At 38.7% G+C, this 25,257-nt stretch overlaps 1 protein-coding gene across 1 annotated transcript in view; it reads right to left on the minus strand.

Annotated features, from left to right (window-relative positions):
* LOC121297027 (mediator of RNA polymerase II transcription subunit 13-like) overlaps window positions 1-25,257 on the minus strand; it is a 135,413-nt gene that overhangs the window by 74,402 nt on the left and 35,754 nt on the right. The window contains exon 2 of the mRNA XM_041223042.1: window positions 24,310-24,547. Coding sequence (XP_041078976.1) covers window positions 24,310-24,547 — 238 coding nt within the window. The remainder of the gene's footprint in view (window positions 1-24,309; window positions 24,548-25,257) is intronic.

A 25,257-nucleotide genomic window follows, 5' to 3' on the forward strand; every position in this document is an offset into this window, starting at 1 on the left:
TTTCTTCTAAGGATCGCAGTGTATCCAGATTATGCTCCCTCCTTCAACAATGCTGGTTTTCTTTTCCCACATTTCAATTAGAATACCAGCATTGGTAGGAGCATGACCTGGATACATTGATGTTTAGAACAGAAAAATCTCTTGTTTATCTATCCCCGATATGTGAATAAAAAAAATATCCAAACTGTCTGGTATATGTTGTAAAATAAAATTGCTGTGATATAGACAACACAGGATACAGCAAAGGTAATGCAATGTGTTTCTTGTAAACCCTGCAGGGGGTTCTGTAAGACTGTATATGTAATCTGTCTGTAAAAAGGCATATCTGTTGACATTTCAAATCACTTCTATCTTTCAGTTCAATATAATGTCTTTAATAACTTAAATTCTGAAATACAGCATTAACGCTTACATTATTTTTCCAATTAAATAAATAGTTTGTTGTTGGTTTCCTTAACTGTGTTGGTTCGTCAGAAGCAGGGGTGTCAAACTCAGTTCTATGCCCATATTGATTCTTGGTTTAGCAAATCAAATCCGCAATCACGTATCACATTCTTATGGTGCACAGGGCTTGAAAAAGATTTTTCAATCAATAACTCTAGTGCTAGAAATCTAGCTTATTGGGTAAACCTTCAAATAAAAACCCAGAGTTATAATGGAGTAGCCATCATGCAATTACTGCCTATGGAATGAGAGCTATCAGTATGATACAAAAGTGAATGACCATGACATACATCAGCAACACAGGATAGTACAGAATAATAAGTGGCAATGAATTGTCAATCATAAAATTGACTCACCAAACATACACAAAAATGGAAGTGTGATATACAGATAGACAGATGTATGGACAGCCAGACACCCTCTATAGCACCAGAATCTGAGATTCACAATAACTGAAACTAAATAATGCTAATACCAAGTTTCATGGCAATTGTTGAAGCACTTCTCAAAAAACATGCAAAAATGGAATGGTGACAGGCATCCGTGTATATCCTATATCCCCAGAATCTGATACTCAATCAATGATGGTAAATATTGTTTATACAAAGTTCCTTGGCAATTGAATAAGCGGCTCTCCAGATCTTTGCGTGTGAAGTGAGACACATATACCGCCTCCACTATATTCAATTTGCAGGAGAATGCATACCCAGTGGGGGATAATAAAGATCTTGTAATGGGAATGGACTGGAATAGCCAAGGCTGCCCTGTTATGTATCAGATCATTACAATGTCACTTTCCTCTTGGCGATAACATGGACCCACTATTTACAGCTGTTTAAATCAAGTGCCTTTGTTTTAGTCTGGAATAAATCAAAATGAAAGCTGCAATATCAATGTTATTATCTACAGACATGTGTTCTGCACTAGTGTATTGATTTTGTCTGATATATCCCCCCTGGAATGGATTTGTGTCCTTCAGTGAAAGACACTTTGGCATGAGGGTAAGGTCACTGACCCTGCGACCTGACACACTGCCCCAAAAGGAAGGATCCTGATTCACTCTCTCGATGCAGGGCCTCTTTGACTGTGCACTTGCCTGTACACAGTATACGGCTACAGAACACGCTGCTCAATGTGGACAATCTAGGACACAAAGCCTTTAAAGAGGGTGTTCACAATAAAGTATAAGAAAACAAAATGTTTATAAAAAAAGAAATCACTTACTAAAAATACAGCAGCAAGACATCTAGCCTATTTATGGATAGCTTTACACTGACAAAAATAAATCAGGCTGAGACAAAGGTGGGAGTCGTGGGCTCGCTGCATCTTCCAGCACAGTCCTCCTTATTAATATCCAACAAAGATTGGAGGAAAATCCCTGACAATATGCCTTTCACAGCCATCACATATATACTGAATCAATAAGTTTGACCTGCATAGCCACATGCTAGACATCTACTGCAGTAGAGATTCCAGTGCACTTTCAAATTATCATAAAGGTTGCTGCCATACTAATGTGGATTACAACCCTTCATGACACATAAAAGCCTAAATTTGGTCTCATCAGAAAGCACATTTACATTTTCAATACATTTTCTTCCTGGCTACAGCCATTATTCATATTTAATAATACTACCTTCATATGTTTCTTGCTTCTACTGTGTTAATTATAGTCCTCATAAAAGCGTGTTTTCAATCCATGTACCCCTACACACTAAGCAGGAATAATTCTCAATAATTATTTAACCAGGACGTCCCTCACAATGAGACGTAGCAGCTCCAGGTAAGTTCTGCAATGGCCCAGCCTCTTTGTTTGCGATTCACAGCATTGCACAATTAATTAGGGTCAAATCTCCACAGAGGTGGTCTCACAATGACATCGAAACAGGGGCTTGTCTGCATGATATCTGCAGAACCTTTTCAACAAGCTCAGCGCGCAGTTGTTCTTTGTCGATTCATGTTAAACAATGAGCTTTCATGAGATACAGCTTGTTACACAGACACCTGTCTACTGAAAGCAGTGCTAACCAAGGTTCTCTAATTAGTACCAGCAACAGCGGCTATGTTTGCAATGACTTCCAGGATCCAGAGTGAAATGTTCTTATTCTAGAATTTTGCTGTCAGCATCATATCATCATACTGTATTTTTTGGAAATGTAAAATGTGGTAGCCTGCATTACATAGCAGATACACATTTCCATACTCCAATAAAACACTGACATCTCAACGGCTAGATGATGTCTGTGTAGCTCATTATCCTACCTTAATTTTATTTGCTGCATTCGACATATCATGAAAAAAGTAATGCTGAAACAATCACAACTGTGTTGGTTGTTCAAGCTATATGAAGCAACTGAAAACTGACATGAAAACCAATGGAAAAAATCAAAAAGAGATGAGAAACAAAAGCAAAACTTTCTTTTCATTACTGAAAATGACTTGTTGAAGAAATTACAAACATCACCAATGTTCAACAATGATAACACAACAGTCTCTTGCAGTGGTAGGATGTTTGAAATATCTTGTGGTTTAACCAGCATATCCAACTGCATACACATATTCACATGCTCATGTTTTCAGAGTATGTGCCAAAATAAATAAGCATGTTTTTCCCAGCTCAAGTGGTATTAGACAGGACTCTGCAGAAAGTTGTTGTTCCTGCCATTAACTGCTTGTGTACTTAGACCTGCTACCGGATTTCTTAAATAACAGACCTGAATGAAAATTGGTTTTAAAAAACCTGAAGAATGCAGAAATGGCTGAATATAACAATTCCAATACCATAAGCTATACAACGGTAAAAACAAAAAATAAAAAGAACAGGAAAGTTGTACCTAGGTTTTCAGGTACAATGTATGATCTTTAATGGCAGCTGCAGCTAACAAAATAATGCCACATAGTATCATGGACTTTCATTTGCAGGTCTCAAATGTGCACTTTTGAAAGTACTTTTTTATTTGTTTAGTTTTTTTTTTTTTTTTTTAATCTAATTGGGTTAAAGAAAGTTCATGCCTTAATCTCAGGAAGCCTGATACAGCTTCACTTTACAAGCCATGTCACCTCAGCACTGTCTTCTATGTCAAAGCACGTAACTGGATGCAAGCAATTCAATAGGAAAGCAGCGGACTGGTTATTGGCTGGTAAGAAGGCGTGGAAGGGCTGGGGACTCTTCGGGTAAAAACGAGCAAGGAAGTACAACACTATCTGAAAGCATGGTTTGCAAAAAGATTTAATCTGGTGTAATACCACATATATCGTTTTAATTTAATACAGCATGTATTTCTTTCAAAAATGCACATTGGGGACCGAATTTAGCTAATGAAAGTGCACACAGGTATACCATTATTTTGTTAACTACAACTGCTTTAACACATTGTATGGTCTCTGAAAACATGAGCACAATTGTCTGGTCTTATGTCAGAGTAAACCAATCCACAAACTAGGATTTCAGTACAATATAGTCTCAGTTATTGCAGTATGTGGTGGACTTCAGCATCCAGCTCATCAGGTATACTGAATTCTGTAGTGTGGTGTGGACGGTGAGGGGTTAATGATCCACCATGCAGGGTGTGTCTGGGAGCGCAGCTGTGGGAATGAGAGAGAGAGGGAGGGATAGGAGTGGGGGAGCTGGCACTCTGTACTGGAGCTCAGCCAAGCCTCCTCCACACTCCCTGCAGACAGCATGGAAACACCAAGCCTTCCTGACTACCCGACAAGCCAGGGAACTGCCCAGCCATCGAACAATGAATCCCCCTGAACGCTTCTCTCACTTTTGCCTGGGATTAATCTGCCCTTTCACTGAATTGCCATGCTGGAAAAAAGGCTGCATTCCACTCAGATATTTTTAACCCTTTGACTGCCACTGCATGTACCATGTAGGTCGTGCTAAAGTAATGCAAAAACATGTTCTTCTCTCCTTTAAAATGTAGTCATCTCCTTTAAATTACCTTGAATGTATTAAATAACAATGTACCCATAGCTTCCACTAACTGGCCTTGCTTTGTTTACATTGGAAACCTTCACTTAACATTGATACAGTACAGCATGTCATGATTTTTCATTACGTATCTTATTTATGCCTCGAAAGTTTAAATTTTCAATGAATAAGATCAATAAGTTTTAGTGTATCACTGCGAACTCATTTGAAGGTATGGTAATCTATTACTTTTATAAGAGAGCAGAGCTCGTCCCGTGAGCAGGGTGTAGAGAAGTGCATTCTTCAGACCGCTGTTTGGAAAAGTCCTTTTGAAATCCCTCTTAAAATAGTAAAACATTTTACCAAAGTTTACCTCCATCTTAAAATAGTATTTTTATTTTATGAATATAAACATTTTAAGAGTTTGAAATGATAGGCTTAGCAACAGAATGCATTTCTGTTGTAGTACAGTAGTCTGTCGCATATCCGACTGCGGTGAGACCAGAGTAAGGATGGATATGTATAAAGTCAGATAAATTAATCCTGTTTTAAATGCCATTATACACAGCTGTAACAATGACTATATTCACACAATTATTGTTTTGAGACCCAGCTTTTATTAGGGAGCTGAACAGGGTATTAAATTGTGGCTAAGTGCATTCGCTGCCGAGTGACCCTGGCTACTCACCTGGCTGTCATTGGTTTCGACTTGCTTACTCACTGTTTGACATCCAACCCTAGCTCACTCACTCACTCTCTCTCTCTCTCTCTCTCTCTCTCTCTCCTGCTTCATTAATTAATTACAATAAATACACACGACTTACAATATACATTTACACAAAAAAACCTTTTCCTGCACAGGGTTCCTGCCCTGCCACCATGCTGTATACACTTACATTAGTGTCAGGTAATTTACACAGCAGCTCTCCTGTAGCATTTTGCACAAGAGCTTGATTATGGTGGATAAATAGTTAGGGCAGATATGTGACGGGCGGACACACGACGGATTACTGTGTGTATATATATATATATATATATATATATATATATATATATATATATATATATATATATATATGTGTGTATATATATATATATATATATATATATATATATATATATATATATATATATATATATATATATATATATATATATATATATATATACATACAATTTTTTTTTTAAAAAGATGCGGCCACTTTCATAAAATAAGTCAAGGAAACTTAGCCATGCGTAGTAAAACCAAATATTGATAATATTGATACTGGGGACTGTAAAACATGCTGTATGCTTAGCATCATGCGTGATCACTGGTTATTATCACCTAAGTTGCTGAAACATTAATGAGCATGTACCCTATTCACACGTTGTTGTATGACTAACCATTTGAAAGCTGTTAGCAGATCACATCGTTGATATTTATCTACTGAACCTCATTTAATGGGTTTATTTTTTTAAACTGCAGTTTTCTTTGTTTCCCATGCCCATAATCAGTGTAGCAGTGTACAAAAATCTGATTCCTGCTAATTAATTGGAAGAGACTGGCTAATTAAACAGCATTGCTGTCGATGTAATTACTGCCTTATTTAATCTGATAAGACAAGCCATAAATAAGTCCAATCTTGGAGTTATGGTTTGTACTACAGGGGTATTTAAGAAGCAGGTTGCTGTGCTTGTGTGTTCATACATGTTCTCCCTCACTTTGGACATGACTGAACTTGCTTGCATCATGTTGACTCTGAATAATGCAACACAATAAAGGAATACATTGCTTTTTACAATACTGGGATTTTATACAAAAATAATATTTCTATGAAGAAACTTCGTTCTTAAAATAGAATGGCATAATTGAATATCTTATGATTTGGTGTTCAGTGTCATGTATAAGAAAAAATCTTATTCGTACTATAAAGACAAGTTTAGAAACTCACTATCCAAGGCTATGAAAAGGTTTTTTTGTTTTTTGTTTGTTTGGTTTTTTTTTAATAGATTTAATTTACATTTTCAGACTTGTTTTTTTTTTTACTGTCCTCTTCTCACTGTATGTTTTTTTTTGGAATACTGTGTTTAAAAGAAACTGGAGAAGTCTGTGCTGCTTTGAAGAGGAGTTCAAGAGCTGCTCTTCAGTTCAAGTTACCAGCCATAGACATGTGCAATGGAAGCTAGACCAGCCAAAGTGTCTTTAAGGCACCCTCACTGCACAGCAAAAAAACTAAAGGAAACTTGATCCGAAGTGTCAGGTGAGTAAGTGGTGCTGGCTCATGCTTCTATCGATACAGTGATCTAGCCTGGGTAACATATCAACCCTGCATCGAAGACAACTGAACTCAGGTCAAGCACTTTGACACAGCATAGTAGTTCAATCCAGTAACTGCAATAATAACTACCCAATTAAATTCATTAATTAGGAATACTTGAAACATTCTGGTCACACTGTGAACTGAACAGGATGGAACCTTTTGTCACCTACAAGCACCGTGCTGCTGCATAGAGAAGCAAAACAAAGCAAGAGCTTCTTTTAATATGTATGATTAAAAACTGGTAAAAATCTCCCATGCCTGGAACATTCTCATTTTCAATTTTCTTGCCAAAACGTAATCAGTTACAGGTAGTAATGAAGATCATAATTTGTTTCTACATAAAATGCAAAACAATTTAAAAATAGCTTTGAAAAACTCGAGTGTAACTGTAGGCATGCAGATTCATATATTTTCATTATCTTTATTAATTTGAATGCCTCGTTTACTACACTGTACAATACCTAGACATATATGGAATATTTTGTTGCCACTGTTTGTGTACATCAATCTAGTTAAAGTACTGAATCTTCAATAAGAGTGGAACAAAAGTTGCCTACAGTCAATGACTAACACTAGGAGCTCCGTGGCAGTCATTTTGGTGGTTTTTGGTTTTAAAATGTAATTTTCTCCAGGTCGTGTAATACATACGGGGCTGCGCGTTAATGTACCTTTCTGTCCGTATGTATTAAATATTCTCACAAAGCATGAAACGCAGGACAGCAGAAAAAAAGGAGATATATTACATTATACCCAAAAGTCCAGGGAGCAGTCACATTGACGGCGACACAGAAAGCAACTGTATTTTGATTATACAGAACGATATTCTACTTAATTATTTTTATTTACCAGTCTGCAATGTGCTTAGCTGTAATCAGATTAATCTCTACTCTCTGACTGAGTGAATGACTGACAGTCTATTGTTTTCAATCAGACTTTTGAAGGTCGGCGTCTGCTTGTCAGCTGCACTGCGTTGGTCAGTCAATTAGCATCGGGACTAGTGAAAATAAACACCAGGGACCGTGGAGTTTTACTACGCAACAAAATATGGAGTTGATGTTTTGGATCAGATGGCACAGAAGTATTCTGTGAAAGCTGGCTCCCGACGATGGTCTGTTCAGGTGTCTTACAATGTATTGGACCTAACAGCCATCAACTCCTGGGTACTTTACAAAGAATGCACAGAAAAGAATTTACCAAGGAGAGAATACATTTTACAGTTAGCACAGGAACTTCGGAAGAAGCATTTGGAACAGAGGGAGACTGCCAAGCGTGTACCCAGAGCTGAAGCTGGCAACCTCGTTGAGAGCCACAAGAGACGCCAATGCAGGTTGGCAAGTGCAAAAAAATAAAACTTTGGACAGCTGTGCCCTGTTCAGAAAGGCAATGTGGAGAAGCACATTACCTGTGTTGAAATTAGACATTTGTGCTGTGCGCTTCTGTAAAATGTTTTTTCTTCTAAGTTTATTTATCTACGTTGTTCAGTTGCTTTTGCTCATCTGATAATACACCGATTGCTGTAAAAAATGTATTGCTACCGTTTCAGTTTTATAAATATGTATGTTGTAAACCGATGTCTGTTCAGATGTTTATTTACATTTACTTGTTTTGATTTGTAAAATAAATATAAAATGTTATATATATATATATATATATATATATATATATATATATATATATATATATATATATATATATATATATATATATATATATATATATATATATATATGCGCGCGCTTCGGTTGTTCAGATGTTTGTGGCGTACTCAATAAACAAAAAAACAATGACATCTGACTGTTTCTCCTTTCATTATACTATTTACAGTGTTCTGAATACAGTACAGCCGCTATAAAGACTGCTGCGTGGCTTCAAGGTATGAGTATATCTCCGGTTCTTAGAGAACAAAGGGGAATATGTACTCTTCTGACAGCAGGGGGTGCTGTGGGACAGCAGGGCAATATAAGAACATAAGAACATAAAGTTTACAAACGAGAGGAGGCCATTCGGCCCATCTTGCTCGTTTGGTTGTTAGTAGCTTATTGATCCCAGAATCTCATCAAGCAGCTTCCTGAAGGATCCCAGGGTGTCAGCTTCAACAACATTACTGGGTTGATTCCAGACCCTCACGATCATGCTAGTTGTTTTAACACATCAGAATACTACATTTGTTCACAATTACAAACATAACGCAGAGAGCGTTATCTCCCAAGATTCAGATTTCCCTTTAAATCTGCATCATACTGTTAATACAAATATATGCTGCCTCATATGTGCAGCAGCATTAAAAAAATACATTGAAAACTCTGCCATAACGCTGTCATGAGGGTGTGGGGTGAACATGGGCAGTCAGGAAGGCACTGGTTTGTGTTCACATTGCTCTGGTGAGGATATATCCTTGAGGGTGGTTATCGGAGTATGGTAAGTTTAGTGCAAAGTCAAGGTAGCTAGCGTGTTCACCATGATTTGTTTGGTGTTTAGGCGAGTGGAGTCATGGGAGATATATGGTGTTGGGAAATGTATTTCAGAATGAACGCCGAGTACAGTACACAAAGGCTATAACGCTCTTCATTATAATGAACCTGCCCCCCCCCCCCCCCAAAAAAAAAAGAGATAATATACACACACTGTCAACATCCCGGTCTGCACAAAGCCACCTCCGCAGTGAAGTCAACTCTTTCGTCTTAATAAAAAGCGCACACTGTGTAACTGCCTCCGAAACGAAAATCAGTATTGACTGTTTGAAAAAAGGAATAAAGTGGGCATATCTCAGTTGTGAATATAGGTTTTCAAAAAGCATTCTTGTTTTTTGGCTTGTTCAGCAACCATGCGGTAAAGCAAAACTGATTAAAGAAAACAAAACAAAAAAAAAAAAAAAAACTTGAGGATCTGATTAACTTTTCATGTCGAGCTGGAATAAAAACTCAGTTTGGGATTCTTGCATATTGGACTAAGATTTGGTGCACTTTGAAACAATTCATGTCACATTGATTTTGATTGATTGATTTCATGTCAGCATCAATTCGGGATTTTGGGGTTTTCTACTGCATTTTAATTCTTTAACAAATTATATAAAGCAAAGGCAGAATACTGCATACAGGTGACAAATGGGTATGTGTAATTCTACTTTTATTCACAATCTCATCTCATTAACTTACCCCAACAGTTATCATTCATTTTGATTGTCCTGTCACTATAACAACCCCCTCGATATAACAAACAAAAGGCCTGGTCCCCAATAGGTTCGTTACAGTAAGAGTGTACAGTAGTTTTCTTGTTTGTTTCACCCATTTATTTTGGTCACTGTGCTTTTTTGTTTGTTCTGTGTGTTCGTTAGTTATTTGTTTTTGAAAAAGTGTGCACACACTGCGGTGTCTGAGTCTCGGTTCCTGGTAATAACAGTGTGTCAGAAGTGGGCCAGCGCCCCCAGAAGCTCAGAGAAAAAGTACAGGTTTAAAAGAAAAACTAAATAAAACGTGTGAAACATACAACAAAACTACTCCACATGCGTTCTGTCATACATTTCACAACACTGTAGGCCTATATCTCCCATTGCTCCACTCACCTAAACATCAAACAATACTGTACTGATCCACATGTAATCATTTACTCACCAGCACTCCTCTCACACATAACCTGTGACTGGAGCCTAATATTCCCCACACATCTGTGCACTGACAGGGCTTTCACTCTGCCACAGGACCCTAAACAAATATGGACATAGCTACACATAATGTAGGGAAAGTTACATTTAAAAAGTAATCTGTTACAGTTACTTGAACAAAACTGTAACTAGTTCTCAGGCACAGTTTACATTTTACAGATTTTTTTTTTCAGTTTGGGCAGGCTACAGCTTGAAATATTCTTTAAAGATCCAGTTACTGAACCCACTCATTCCCACCTCGGATATCATTTTCTTGCAAGATGATATAAAAAGTGCGTTCATCTGACATGTAGGGTTTGACTTCCACTGTTGCATCACTTCCTGATACATGCTTTATGTTACGCATTAACTGGAGTTAAACGACATTGCTGAAAGAAACTACAGAAGGATCACATATAATGTAATGCATGACCACATTTAGGTACCTGACTGAAAAAGGAATCACTGCAGTTACAAGTTATTGAAAAAGTTAATCAGATTACAGTAATGCATTTCTGATTTTTAAAGTCCCTTTATATAAATGCCTGTTTAAAAAACACCTTTTCTACTGAAGTGCAACAGTATATACATTTTAATGACTAACGGTGACCGTTCTGTACTCAGATCTGCCATCATTTAAATCAATTGAAATAAACCTGTAATTTGATGACAGACCATGAAAGTAGAACATGGCACCAGGGGAAATGACTCCAGAAAGGATCCTGCACCTAACTCTTGAACATGGTGACAGGTTTAACAAGCAGGAGGGTTGAGAACACAGTCACTGTGGGTGTACCAGACAACGCAGTAATTGAAGATTCAACAGCAGTGACAATATCAAAGCTTATAAATAAAGCAGCACATTCCTAACTCCTCTTTGTAGTGTGTATAATGGCCCGGCAGATAAACAGCGAGAGTTTTATGCCCTGCCAGCTGTCAGGCAACTCATCCTTGCTATTTGATAGCGTGATCACAGGCCAAGTCCACACTTTAAATCACTGGGCTAGACTTAAACTGCCAGCATAGACAAACTCACTGCTTTCAAATCAATGCAACAAGGATTGTCAGGTGAAATACCCTCCAACTGAGACATTTGCAGCAGTACTACAATAAAAGATGTCCTTATCAAAGTCAACCGAGGGTGTGTTATTCGTTCATTTTACACCCAAAGCAGTGCATGCACCTACAGAGGGTCCTCAGGTAATAGTAATAAGGGTAAAAGTATCGAATTATTGCCGAATGCAATCTGAAACATCTATAGGAAGCTAGCAGAGTATGAAAGAATTGAAGACAAAAAATCAAGGCAGTTATTGTGTTCACCTGGTATAGTGTGACAGACAGACAAGACAAGATCTGCACATAAGGGTCCCTATTGTTTGAATGTTTTTGCAATGGTGTCCTACCAAGACTACTGCAGCATTTAATGTAATCATATTGTTCCACATAATGCACTGTATAAATCTCAATTTGATCTCAACGTGGAGAAATCCTGAATGCTGTGCAGAGAAGTAAAACGAAATTGCAACAAAACTAGTAAACTGCGAACATGATTATCTTGGCTAGTAAAACAATGATGTTTGAAATATAAGACATCGTAAGAAAAGGTACCGTGCAACAATGGAAAGTAATACTGCTTGATTTGGGTTTTAGAAAATTCAGTTTGTTGTTTTTGGGGGAAAAACAAAACAACAAAAGAATTTGAAAATGTACATACAATTATAAAATGTTCTGGTCTGTAATGCAAACCAATGTGGTGACATGTGTGAGAGCTCTGTGCAACTATTCAGCAACAAAACTAATCAAGCACTATTATCTGCCAGTGCGGAAATATTTTTGCAATGTACTAGGATCATACATACAGTACAAAAACACAACTGTCCACTTTACTGTCTTAGTGACTAAGGCCAGATCGTTTTCCCACTCTTCTCCCATGGTTATACCATTTAGTTACAATGTGTTTTTTTTTTTTGTTGTTGTTGTTTTTTTTATTATTATCTTTACCATAACTTCACCATCTTTATGTTATCTAATACAGTTGTTAGCAATCCCAGGAATAGTAAGCCAAACAAAAATCCTTAAAAAAACTTAGAAAAGGTTTAAAAAAAAAACAAAAAAAAAAAAACAAAAGGAAAAGTTTTTTGCAAATCTGTTTTTTTAGGAAAGATTCAATCTCAAACAAGTTGGCTCTTAAAGCAACCTGGTCATGTTGTTGATGCTGAACCACTGGGATCCTTTAAGACTCAGAGTTTTGAGATGAGTTAGCAACTAGGAACCGGACAAGCATAGATGGCCACCTTACATCCACGATGTTCTTATCTAAGTGCTATAATTTTTACCCTCACTATGCTAACCTACACACTTTTATAGTATGTGAGGTACAATAACACACTCTTAAACTGACACACACACACACACACATTTTGTCATTCTTTCCGCTTGTGGTTTTATGAAACTGTAAGAGAGCAGAACGGAAGTTCGCAAACCCACACACTCCCTTCAGCGATGCTGGAAACAGTAAGACTGCACACTGGCTCACAACTAGCTTCACTCTCAACATCACAATTCACATGAATATTCTGTCATTGTAATTTACTGAATAACAAACTGTACACTACATAAAACAGGTAACCACACAAAATGAGTCAATTCAATTAATTAGTTAGTAACTAATAACTAAGTTAGTAATTCAAAGCCATCCCAGGGAACTGTAGTAATGAAACAATTTAAAATATAAATTTAACAAATTGAATAATTAAAAAGTGAAATAGCAAATAACTTCAAATGTCATTTCATTTTATTTTACATTTCCTTTACTGTTTATTTGGCTGTGAGCTTAGAGAGAATCCTATGTGGCAGGAGTAAACTGCCATCCTCATTCCATTCCAGTCATGTGACAATATGCCTTCTCAACTAGTTTCGCCTTCTCAACATAGAAACAGACAGAGAGAGTAGGTTGGGCTGGTAGTTGAAAGGTCAAATTGTCACATGAACAGAATGAGAAAGGCTGTTCAGTCCCGGCAGTTAGGATTCTCCAGAAAAGCTACAAGCAGCTCAAAGCCAGGTAAAGGCAGATGTAGATTAAAATGACTATAACTCAGTTTTGGCGCAACAGAAACCAGAACCACCCAGAACAACTGCAAACACCATAAAATAGTAAGGGAAACATGAAAAAAAAGCACATGAAATGACATCTGAAGCTACGTAATCTTTGACACTAAGCCTTCTAAATGCTACTAAATAAAATCTGCTTGACTCGCATATTGCAAGCAACAGCAGGGGCTCATGAATAATATCTATGAAAGTGCTGACTCGACAAGCAAGCGTTGTTAAAACACGATTGTAAAATCCAACAGTAAATGTATCTGCAGTAACTACTTTTTCTCCACTGATATATAAGAACATTGATTTTAAGAAAGTCAAATGACAATGTAATTCTTGAGCACTTACCATCATAACTAGCTATTCAGAGACCGCTATGTTTCGAACTAATATAATGCAGTTTATGCATAATTAAAAAAAAAAAAAAAAAAAAAACACACAACACAATCAAACCTACTAATATCAGGTCACCCTCTGCATATTCCCATATTGAAATGCCTGCCCAGTAAACAATGGGGGTCAATGGGGTACAAGCTCCTGCAAATATCACCTGGGTTATTATCACACTAGTTTATATCAACTGACTTACAGCATTATTATCACTAAAATATAGGACTATAAGCATTGGGTATAAGATTTGAAGGTTTACATGTAAATAAGTTGTTCTACAGTACTGAAAGGTTCAGAATATAAAGTAATGAATTAGACTGAATAATCTAGCTGTTCTGTTGTTTTAAGTATTACAATGTGTAGTACAGTGTAAGAAACTGACTGTTGAAACACATTTTCATAGTGAATACTATTGTAATCAATTCAATACCAAGTGTTCTATTTTCAGTTCCATAACAAAATCAGGTGTATCTGTATTCAACACCTTTTGTTTTAATGATTATTTTGCCAGGTTATTGGGGAACTCCTGATGAAGTCAACTTGATCCAGTTGAAGCAATATTAAGATGGGTTTGAACATATTAACAAATAGCAAAAATGAAAAAAAAAAATTAATAACAACAATAAGTTGACTAGTTTCCATAAGATATGTAAGTTTTCCGATCAGTTTCGGTAAGATATGTCACGGTACAATACAGCTTTGGATTGCTGTATTGTATGAAATGAAACTAGGTTATAATAAAAAAGAAAAACCTTCCATCACTACGGCAACATATGTACACACACAAACCCACACACACACACACATATATATAAATTGATTACTCACACCTGTGAGCGTTGATTGATTAAATAATAATGAATCAATTAATCAATAAAGAGCACACATATAAAAAAAAATACATTAGCCTAGCTTGTCTCGTTCACTTTGTTTTGGCTGCATTTCCGTCAGGTGAAACTGGAGGAAGCGCTGTGTAACTTGACAATATATGACAGACTGATTTAGCATTAATTAGAGAGAATTTAAAAAAAAAAAACAACGTGGGCTGTGACAGATATTCAGATAAATTGTCGGAAATTGCGTGTGACGGAAAATAAGTGCATACATATATGCATACACATACACACATACATACATATACATACAATGGGGATTGATTTTATTCTTAATACAAGGGCAGCAAACCATGGCTGACGTGTGTCTGGGTAACGGATATCCGAGTGCTGACTGTATTTACATGAGGGCAAACCCAATATTTCACAATATCTCAGAATGAAGAAAAAAAGACTGCAACTTGCAACATTTGCTCACCGGTACTTTCCTTTCAAGGCAATACTACAAGTTTATTGTATGATCTTAATGGAAAGTAAGCTGATTTTTCAACTTATTTCGTTCAACCGGTATCAGAAAATGTCATTTGAAAAACTAGTTTGTCTGAAAAACCAGCTGGCTTAGTGATTTAAGTACCATAGCGTAAGCTGGACAGGTGATTTTTTTTTTATTATTATTATTATTATTTTTATTTTATTTACTTTAAATGCAAACAAGAGTGATTCATTGAAACAAATACTGGTACATCTTGACATTCCAACCAACCAGCACCCCCCTCCACCACAACCCCCCTATTTTTGGCTTTTAAATTTACTGTGAAAAATTGGGTAGGGGTCGTGTGACTAACTTTTTCTTTTAAAAAAAATGTTTCGCCCCCCCCCCCCCCCCCCCCTCCCCTCCCCTCACAATGTTACTTTGCAAGTTTAATTAAAGAGCCAGTTGTGAGCCCTCTCAACCCCAAAAACTAAGCTGATATTTTAGATGACTCACTTTGCCTAACTTCCAATTACATGGAAGCAAATACTGTCATATCACACATAAGTAAATATATGTATATTAAACAATGCTCACATGACTACACTAAAACCCAGTGCAGCAACACCATCTAATAATATTATTACAGTGCCCTGTGCTGGCCTTGCAATTAAAAAATGATTAAAAACACTAACGTATAAAGGAAAATAAGGAGTCAGCTTGGGAATTCATCCATAACTTTGAACAGCAATGATGAAATGAGGAAAGCTTTCTGCTCCAGCCATTGATTAGCTCAGTGTTTAATTTTAGCCCATGGTGTGCTGCAGTGAGATCATCCAAACAATGGCATAGTCCCTGACTGCACTCCAGCACAGCCACACTGTCTCAGCAGGGAGGAATGTGAGGGGGGGGGAGACAGGGAGGGAACAAGGGAGAGGGGAGGGAAGAAAAGAGCAGTGATTATGAAGCAAGGGAACAGGGATAGGGAGTAATAGGTTTGGAAGGGGAGGAGAGGGAAAGAGGAGCAGGAAGGGGAGGATCAGGGGTAGGTATGATGGAGAGAAAGAGAAGAGGACAGGAAGCGGCAAGAATAGGGGAGAGAGAGTGACGGAGCAAAGAGGGGATGTAATAGCAAAGAGTTGGAGAGAGGGAAGAGGGAGTGAAGAGGGAGGGTATAGAAAACAGGAAGGAGGAGAGCAGGAGAGAGAGGAAGGGATAAATAGGGATAGGGAACAGAGGGGAGAGGGTCATGCTTGTTAGGAGCACTGTGTTCACTCTCCTGAAGCCAGGGAGCTCCCACACCAGAGTAGGGGTCAATTCCATATTTTCAATTCCAATTTCCTTTTAATCAATGCAAATTTGTATTCCAATCATTTTACAACAAAGGCTTTATTGAGCAAACAAATACTGTATACAACTTAATTAACTTGTCTGGTAACCCGATAAAGCCTATGGCATAAAAGACTATGCTGTAAAAAAGATGTGGAATTTGCATTGTATGAAAGGGAACTGGGATTGGAAATGGAATAGAAAAAAATGGAATTGACCCCAACTCTGTCCCACACACTCCCTGTGAACTCTGCGCACAACAGTAAGGAATTTTGCTTGACTGATGATATGAGATTGATGATAAAAGCAGAGGCCTCCTTTCTGGTCCGATAGATTAAGCTGAATATCAGCCAGAGGATTAAAAGAAGAAAAAACACAGTCTGAAAAGAAACTGTGCACTGAGGAATATGACAATGAAAATGTGGAGTCAATGCATTCCCAAGTACTTGCTCTGATTATAGCTGTGCTTCACAATGTCCTTGTAAATATGACATGCATACGGTCACATTATTGTGCTGGGACAAACATTTAAATAATTCAACAAACACCACTTTGAAATGTATTTGGTGCCAAAACATTACATATTTATTCATATAAAATAATGACTACATGGTTTTATGAAAAAGATATTATGCAATGAAAACCAATCAGTAAATTCCGTCTGAAATAAAGAACGCACATTCTACTGCAGTGTATTTCTTCATTCCAGGTTTGTTTTTTGTTGTTTTTTTTTTGTTTTTACAGTAATTTGAATTATACTTTTGTTTACCATAAATAATCATTTGCATATTGAAAGAATATTCAAAACATGAAATTCGTGATTGTCCCTACACTCCCAGATTAAGACTACAAGAATCGATTTTCACAAGTTCTCTTGACAGACAAATTAAGATGCTGAATACGTACAGAGCCGATCTCCCTCTACAGGCATATGCACCTGCAGTGGGGGGTAAACAGGCAGAGCTGATGCCTTTAGTCTTAAATCTTCCTTGAAGCTGTAGTGTTCTCTGATGACTCATGTGTGCAGCATTGTTGCACGAATGATTCATCCCGTGCTCATGAAAAACAGGAAAGACTGCTGTCACTCCACATAGATAATGAGATAACAGCAGCGCTTTCAGTGCGTTTCACAATTTGAAACAACAACAAATAAGTAGGTAGCTTCAAGTGCCATTGAATTATTATTATTATTATTATTATTATTATTATTATTATTATTATTATTAGTAGTAGTAGTAGTATTATTGTTTTACATTAGTACAGTATCTATACTATCATTGACTGTTTTATAGTTCTGGTTGATTGTTCTACTCCATCATCTCTGTCCAGCAACAGGTTTGGATTTTTAGTCATTATTCAGCCAGTCGACCAATCTGTCAACTAACTGATCTCTTGGTCGTTGAGGACAGTCTGTCTGTCTGTCTGTCTGGCCAATCAGTCAGTCAACTGATTTATCACACACTGGTTATTAAAGGGTATATCAGCACTACATGAAAAATAAAACAAACTATCCCATCTTGCTGTTCCAAATATATTTGGTCATTGTATAATAATCTGTATGCGCCCAAATAGTTGCATATGCCACACTGCTAATGCCCAAAATCACTCTTCCCAAGCGGTCACGGTGTGTACTACCAATACGTAAGATTTTGTGCATGATTTCTAATGCCTCGCCACCGACTCATGGACCACGTCAGCATTACCATTGAAGCTTTCGGCAATCCAGTAGATGTTTGTAGTAGCAATGTTTGCAGAATGGACACGTATCAAAAAAACTTTGCAAATGAGATTCAGAAACAATGTATTTCCTTTCGGAATGAGGTCTTTGAGGATGATCTGACCAAAAAATATAAAAATATTGCATTTTTTCATCCTTTGTGTTTGGTTATTCATTTGCATTCCCTAACACAACACATGCATAATCATATAGCCTACACACTAATCCAGCTTTTGATATGAAAACCAGTTGGTTTACCTGCAGTGATCACTTTGATGTGATTGCGTGTGGATATCATAGTGAAACTTATGTGCTTTGCCGAAGGTCTGTAAAACACAGTGTTCCCAACAATGTAGGTATGTATGAATGTATTACTGTAACAACACAATTCATAATAGTTTGACAAGTGTCGAGTCATTATAAATCATGTACAAAATGTACATATGGCCTTGAGAAATAATTCACAACCCGCAGCATACCTGCACATCGATGCGCAAAACCATGATAAAGTATGGCTAACTCCAGGTATTTACAAACTAAAGAAAAAAGAAAAAAACTGTGCAATGATACTGTTTATTTTACATTATAATTAGGATAATAATTCATCTAATTTAGACTCGGAAGCTGCTCTACAATTAGAAAAGGTCCTTTCCTGTCCTCAACTTTTTTTGTGTGTGTGGGGGGGGGGGGGGGGGGGGCACTGATATCATCACGATATTTTATTATGTAACTTTATCAATTGACGTTTTATCTCTCTATAATGTATACAGTGTTACTGCGTAAAGCTTTTAGATTATGCGTCATAAAAACGTCAAAAGATCAATGTCAAATGCATTTTAAAAAGGCAAACATACTCGTGCAGAAACACGAAGGCTTTTTTTGTGGAAAAGGAGGCCCGGAAGTCTTGCCGCAGTAGTATCATTTTCAATTATTATTATCTGGGGTTTTTTGCATACATACTGTCTTTTTTTTAAACCGGTATACCCACCAGCTCACACCGCCCCTCTTTAATCACCATTTATTATTTATTGGTAATACATACCGCGATCACTAACACAGCACATAGACGATGTTTGGCACACAGAGAAGAGTGCTTCTACAAGGAGGTCATACAGCTTATACAATGCTTCATTGGTCATGAGCCGATAATTCTGACCGTACATGCAGAAGTCAACTTTTTTGGCTCAGAAGAGGTGCTTGGGAAGAGTGATTTTGGACATAGCAGTGTGGCATATGCAGCTTTATTATACAATGACCAAATACATTTGGAATAGCAAGGTGGGATAGTTTATGTTTTATTTTCATGTAGTGCTGATGTACCCTTTAAATTGGTCAGTCTATCCATACAGTGTGAAGCTCACAGGCTGGGTTTGACAGCTAACACGCCTGGCTGGAGGCTGCTCGTTCACTTGTGCAATTGCTATTTTTCTTTTATGATTTAGAGGTTTTCGAGACCTCTGGAAAATCCCAGAGACAGCAAGTTCCTTTAAACAAAAGGCTAGACTGAAGGTGCTGTTTAATAAAGCAGAGAGCACAGTACATAGGTCTATGATCTTCACCATCTAGAACAGAAGATCCCAGTGCAAGCCCAAGGCTAATTTAATATCTGAAAAGCTGTTCAGCAAAGTCCATAGACCTAGTTGAACCAAATGTAACATTAATGCATTAGAGTGTAAACTACCCAAGTGTAGAATACATAGGTAGTATTTTATTTTCTGTTTTTGTGTAATCTTACAGTTTAACCTGCCAATAACCGCTGCAGAGATCCAATGACCTGAAACAGGCAGAGCCAGCCACCAGATCCAGGGACTCATCAATTCGCTGCACGGGGTAGGAATCCTTCTCCATCACATCATTAAGGCATTTATAGTCCACGCAAAAGCCGACTCACACTCTTCTTCGGTACCAGCACAACAGCAGAGGCCCATGAACTGTCGGAGGGCTCACTAATGTCTGCGTCTTGCACTTCACAGAGGATGCAGTCTGCCGCTCCCTGCTGAGCCAGGGGTAGTCTGCGGGGGCGCTGTCTGATGGAGCGGGCATCACCTGTATCGATGGAGTGCTGGACTAGGTACATGTGGCAAGGCTTCATATATGGCAACATCCAAGGTTTGGGCCAAGCAGGTTGCTTTCTTGTGCTCTGTCTAAGCGAAGTCAGTGGAGGACAGCACGAACTGGGCGAGGAAGGCATTGAATCATGCCAGCCTTGTGATGAAATAAGCTGCTGGGAAGGGGCAGGAGGTGTGAGCGGGCTCCTCTCCGGCAGTGACAGGGACCGTCCCGGGTAGGCGATGCCACCTCTCTCTCGGGTGGTGGGTGCTGCTCGCTCTCCATGGCAGGAGCTGTTTGAGGGAACTCTAACTGGATCCTCCGTGGGCAGCAGGTGTGAGGCTCAGGAGCCACTGGCTCTTCCTTGGTAAAAGTTGACTGCAGGGTGGGCCACAAGGGGGGGGTCCCGCCTTCGCTGGAACGGCGGTGCAGTGTGGTGAGCTCCCATCTGGGCGCCTCTCTCAGTCAATTCTCCAGAGAGGTTTCACCACCGCTGTGGCTCTCAGCCAGGATAGAGCCCACTCTCTGCTTCAGACCCTTTTAAAAAAAAAAAAAAAAAAAAAAAAAAAAAACAAACATGCAAACTCCTCCCACTCCACTCTCACTAGTCCGAACAGAACACAATCCCTCATTGGGTATAACTTCGGCCCGCTTCTCCACCCCTCTCGTGACACTCTCGCTCCGCTCACACAAGCAAGCTCAGAGGAGTACGCTGCTGAAAAGAGGGTGAGGGAGAGAGCGGTACAGAACCGGAGAAAAATGCATTCATGCTGGCACACAACCACAACAGTGCAGAATGAAACACAATACATTCACCTTTTTGTTCTTGAGCCACTCCAATATTGCTTTGGCCTCGTGCTTGGGATAATTGTTCTGCTGAAAGGTGAATTTCCTCCCAAGCTTCAGTTTTTTAGCGGACTGAAGCAGATTCTCTTGCAGTATTTTCCTGTATTTTGCTCCATCCATTTTTCCTTCAGTTGTAACAAGATGCCCAGTCCCTGCTGATGAGAAGCATCCCCACAGCATGATGCTGCCACCACCATACTTCACTGTAGGGATGGTGTGTCTTGAGGCATGGGCAGTGTTAGGTTTGCGCTACACATATCGCTTTGAGTTTTGGCCAAAAAGCTCGATCTTGGTCTCATCTGACCACAAAACCTTTTCCCACATCGCAGCTGGGTCACTCTTATGCTTTCTGAAAAATTCCAGACATGCTTTCAGATCGTACTTTTTGAGTAACGGCTTCTTTCTTGCCACCCTCCCATACAGGCCAGTGTTATGCAGAGCTCTTGATATGGTTGACTGGTGCACCATTACTACACTCCCAGCCACTGAACTCTGTAGCTCCTTCAAAGTGATTGCTGGCCTCTCTGTGGCTTCTCTCACAAGTCTCCTTCTTGTTTGAGCACTGAGTTTTGAGGGACGGCCTTTTCTTGGCAATGCCTGAGTGGTGTGATGCAGCTTCCACTTCCTGATTATTGATCCAACTGTGCTCACTGGGATATCCAAACAATTGGATATTATTTTGTACCCTTTCCCTAATCTATGCATTTGTATTACTTTATCTCTAACTTCTGTAGAATGCTCTTTGGTCTTCATTTTCCTTCAGATTCACAGCCTTACCAATGATCCTTCAACAGTGGGGTTTTTATCCAGAAAATGTGACAGCTACTTTAATGGTTCATAGGTGGAGGCCAATGGTAAGGTAATTGTGTCCTCGTTAGGGCAATTTCTTTCATCGATGCAAACTGGGAGCTTCCACAGCACTGGGGTTGAATGCAAGCAAGATATTTCAGTTTTTTATTTTTCTTAAAAGTATTTCCCAACATAAAACCAATGTCACCTTACAATAACTGATTCTGAGTTTCAGTGTTTAAAAATAAAATATCAAACAGAACGAAATTTCAATGTACCATTTGTAATTCGGTAATATGAGAGAATTGGTCAGGGGTCTGAATACTTTTGAAAGGCACTATATATTAACTAGAAGAAAAAAATGTGAATGAACATCATGTACTGTAGCCACATGGCCTTTTCTCTCAAGAATAGTCCAAGAAAAATACCTTTTTTTGTTTTGTTTTGTTTAAACCATGACACTGTATCTGCAACTTTCATACAGAAAAATGTTCATCGTAAGAATTGCTGGCAATAAATGTTAAGTAAGATTTGTTGGAATCTTTAGTTAGCGCTAAGTAGGGGATGCACCAAACAGTCAACAAAAAAGTAAAAGTGGACTAATCACACGCTTCTATTTAAAAGCAGCAACACCATAATAAAGCTTATACTAGTACTAGCAATGTCAATTTTTTATAATATTCAGCTGTTTGAATTGAAGTGTGCAGTTTCAGATGGATGGATATGCAGTTGCGGTTGCAATCCATTAACATATAAATGACATTTTAGAACATGTATAAGCAGTTTTAAAATGTACTGCACAAACAGCAAAGTGTTACAAAATAGCATGTTCACAAATACAGCACCAGACATGATGAAGTAGTCATTCTATCCCTAGCTTTGTGTACTTTAATCTCAGAATGAAACCAAGCAAGACCCCTCCCCCAACAACGTGAGCCAGGCTGACCATCTCTTCTCTGGTTTCGATGCTAGTGCTGGTCCACCAATCCCTGCAATACAGCCCCGACTTTGTTCTGTTTCTTGCCCTTCGCTCTCCCAGCTTGTGCTTGCATGGGTGTCCCTGTGTTATTAAAACGTACTTGGAAGGCTGCAGGACTATGGGCCCCAGTGCTTGGGAACCCCTCTGCTGTGGACTAATCTGAGAAGGAGAATGACACAACAGACACATTTAAACCCTGTCATTCTGTATTGATGTGAAGAGCCTACCACTTTCCCAGAAAGAACACCCCTTAATCCAGCCACTCTGCCCCAGCACAGGGGCCAGGCCTCATTTGCATTGGACAAGTGGAGTGTGTTAACTCTTAGCTGTCCTCTAGGCTCATACCCCTACACAGATACACTGTAATCAACTCTCTCTGGAGACTGTTAAGCTGTGTAAATTAATGTCTACATGCTTTAACATATTGGGGATGTTTGTAACCAATCACAAAAACCATCATGTTAAGACACATTAATACATGACATGTCTTTGTGTAGAAGACTGTATGTATATTTAATTTTATATGGAAAGTTTGTGATGAAATAAATGTTGCACATGAAATACACTGGCCTACACTGTAAACATACTATTTAAGTCTAATACCAATATTTGGCCTGCATATTTTTGAGAACGATTAATCATTTAGGCAACATTCGAAAAGTTTAATGTCTAAAGTCTTGTTTAAAGGTTGGACATTGTGGAATAAGGTTTCAAGAGGGTCGGAAGCTTGTGTCAACTGATGAAGACAATAAGTTCCACCCAAACTGCTATTAACGGGAACCTGGAGTGGCCAGATATAAGCTGGGGGTCCAAGAGGGAGTGCTGCACTGGCCCTGATGCTCCTGTGCAATTGGCATGGATTGATTCACCTCATTGCGGTGACTGATCTCAAAACTTTGTCAAGTCCGGTCTTAAAGGATGCCAAAGATTCAGCAATAACGACAGGGCTTACCATTCTCTCAGGGTCACAATGTCCCTTTGGTGCTGCGGTGGACACAGTACACTAAGTGTGGTCTCAGCTGGCGTTATAAAACCTAACCTCCTTGGATTTGTACTCTACACTTTCAGCTGTATACCCAAGCGTTCTAATTGCCTTTTTGATTGCTTCCCCACACTGTGGTTGCTGACAGTGACAAGTCTTTTACAACACCAACTTCTTTCTCTTGGTGGAGATAAAGAGAGAGAGAAAACTAAAATATCTTCTAATAATCAGTGTATCCAGGTCATGCCCCCTCCTGCAACAACTCTTGTTTTCTGTTCCTACAATACGCCACTCATTTCAATAGTTTTGTTGCAGGGGGGAGCATGAACTGAACTGTAATGTTTCAAAAGAAAAAAAAACTCTATTGGCAAACATTCTTGAATAAAAGTTGAAAAAATGCTGCGATATGGGCAATGCAGGATACAGCAAAGGTAAAGTACTGCGTTTGTTGTAAAACACAGTAGGAGATTCTGTACTCCTGAGCTCTGTGCGCAGGGCCCTTGTATAGAAGCAGTACTCACCCTCCAGCTCATGGTGGATGATGTCAGCGAGGTTGGGGTCCTCCCCCCACCAGAAGATCCACAGCTCCTTGGCGTCGGGTTTGACATCCCGGCGCCACACACAGAGCAGGTTGGCGTGGACACAGCGCGTGAAGCTGCGCAGGATGGGGTCGTCCTGGGCCGGCGCCGAGATCACCGGGCCGCACTCCCCGTTCCCATGGAAACTGTACCGACGCCATTTGATACCAGTCAGCTCGGCCTGCAAGAGGATAGACAGGCAGCACTTTGAAAAGTGTAAAGGAACTGCCCTGGAGACACTAACTGGACAACATTTTTGTGGTGACAGTTTAGGAACAGACCTTTTCGATATCAATTCATTCAAGAATTTAAAATTTCAGTATTTTGGTCAAGTCTTTGGAAAGAATCGCTTTTATGAAACAGAGGAATATCAGATCCCATAATAATGCTCATAGAAGTCTGACCCATGAATTCAGTTCTATGTCTAATTCCATAAAGCTTACCTGTTCTAGACTTCCTTTAGCTACATAGATCAAACATGCAGTTTTGACATTAGGCTACATTACATTAAAGAAAGTTATCAGTCTCTATGCCTTGCTCTCTGTAAATCTGTTACACTTCCTGGGTCATTTCACCTCAGCAGTGTCCTCGGGGTCAACGCACTGGCTGAAAGCTGTTAACATCTTTCTTTAAAGGAGAGTGCTACTCTAGATTTTAGTTTTCACTAGTACATTAAGTGTCTGTCTTTTTCATTGAATTTTCAGCTGAGTTTTCAAGTGTTTTCTCTCTGGACTAGCATTAGTAAACTCTGAAATCCAGTAGCTTGTGGCCACTGTTATCCTCCTTCGGGTTGTTTGAATTACTGAAGTGAAATGAATGCAAGCCCAGAGACAAGCACACTAGCAAAGCATGCTGACCCCAACACCCTTGTTCAATAATAAATGTTAATTT

Source organism: Polyodon spathula, chromosome 22 (genome assembly GCF_017654505.1).
Source record: "Polyodon spathula isolate WHYD16114869_AA chromosome 22, ASM1765450v1, whole genome shotgun sequence".
NCBI classification, from domain to species: domain Eukaryota; kingdom Metazoa; phylum Chordata; class Actinopteri; order Acipenseriformes; family Polyodontidae; genus Polyodon; species Polyodon spathula.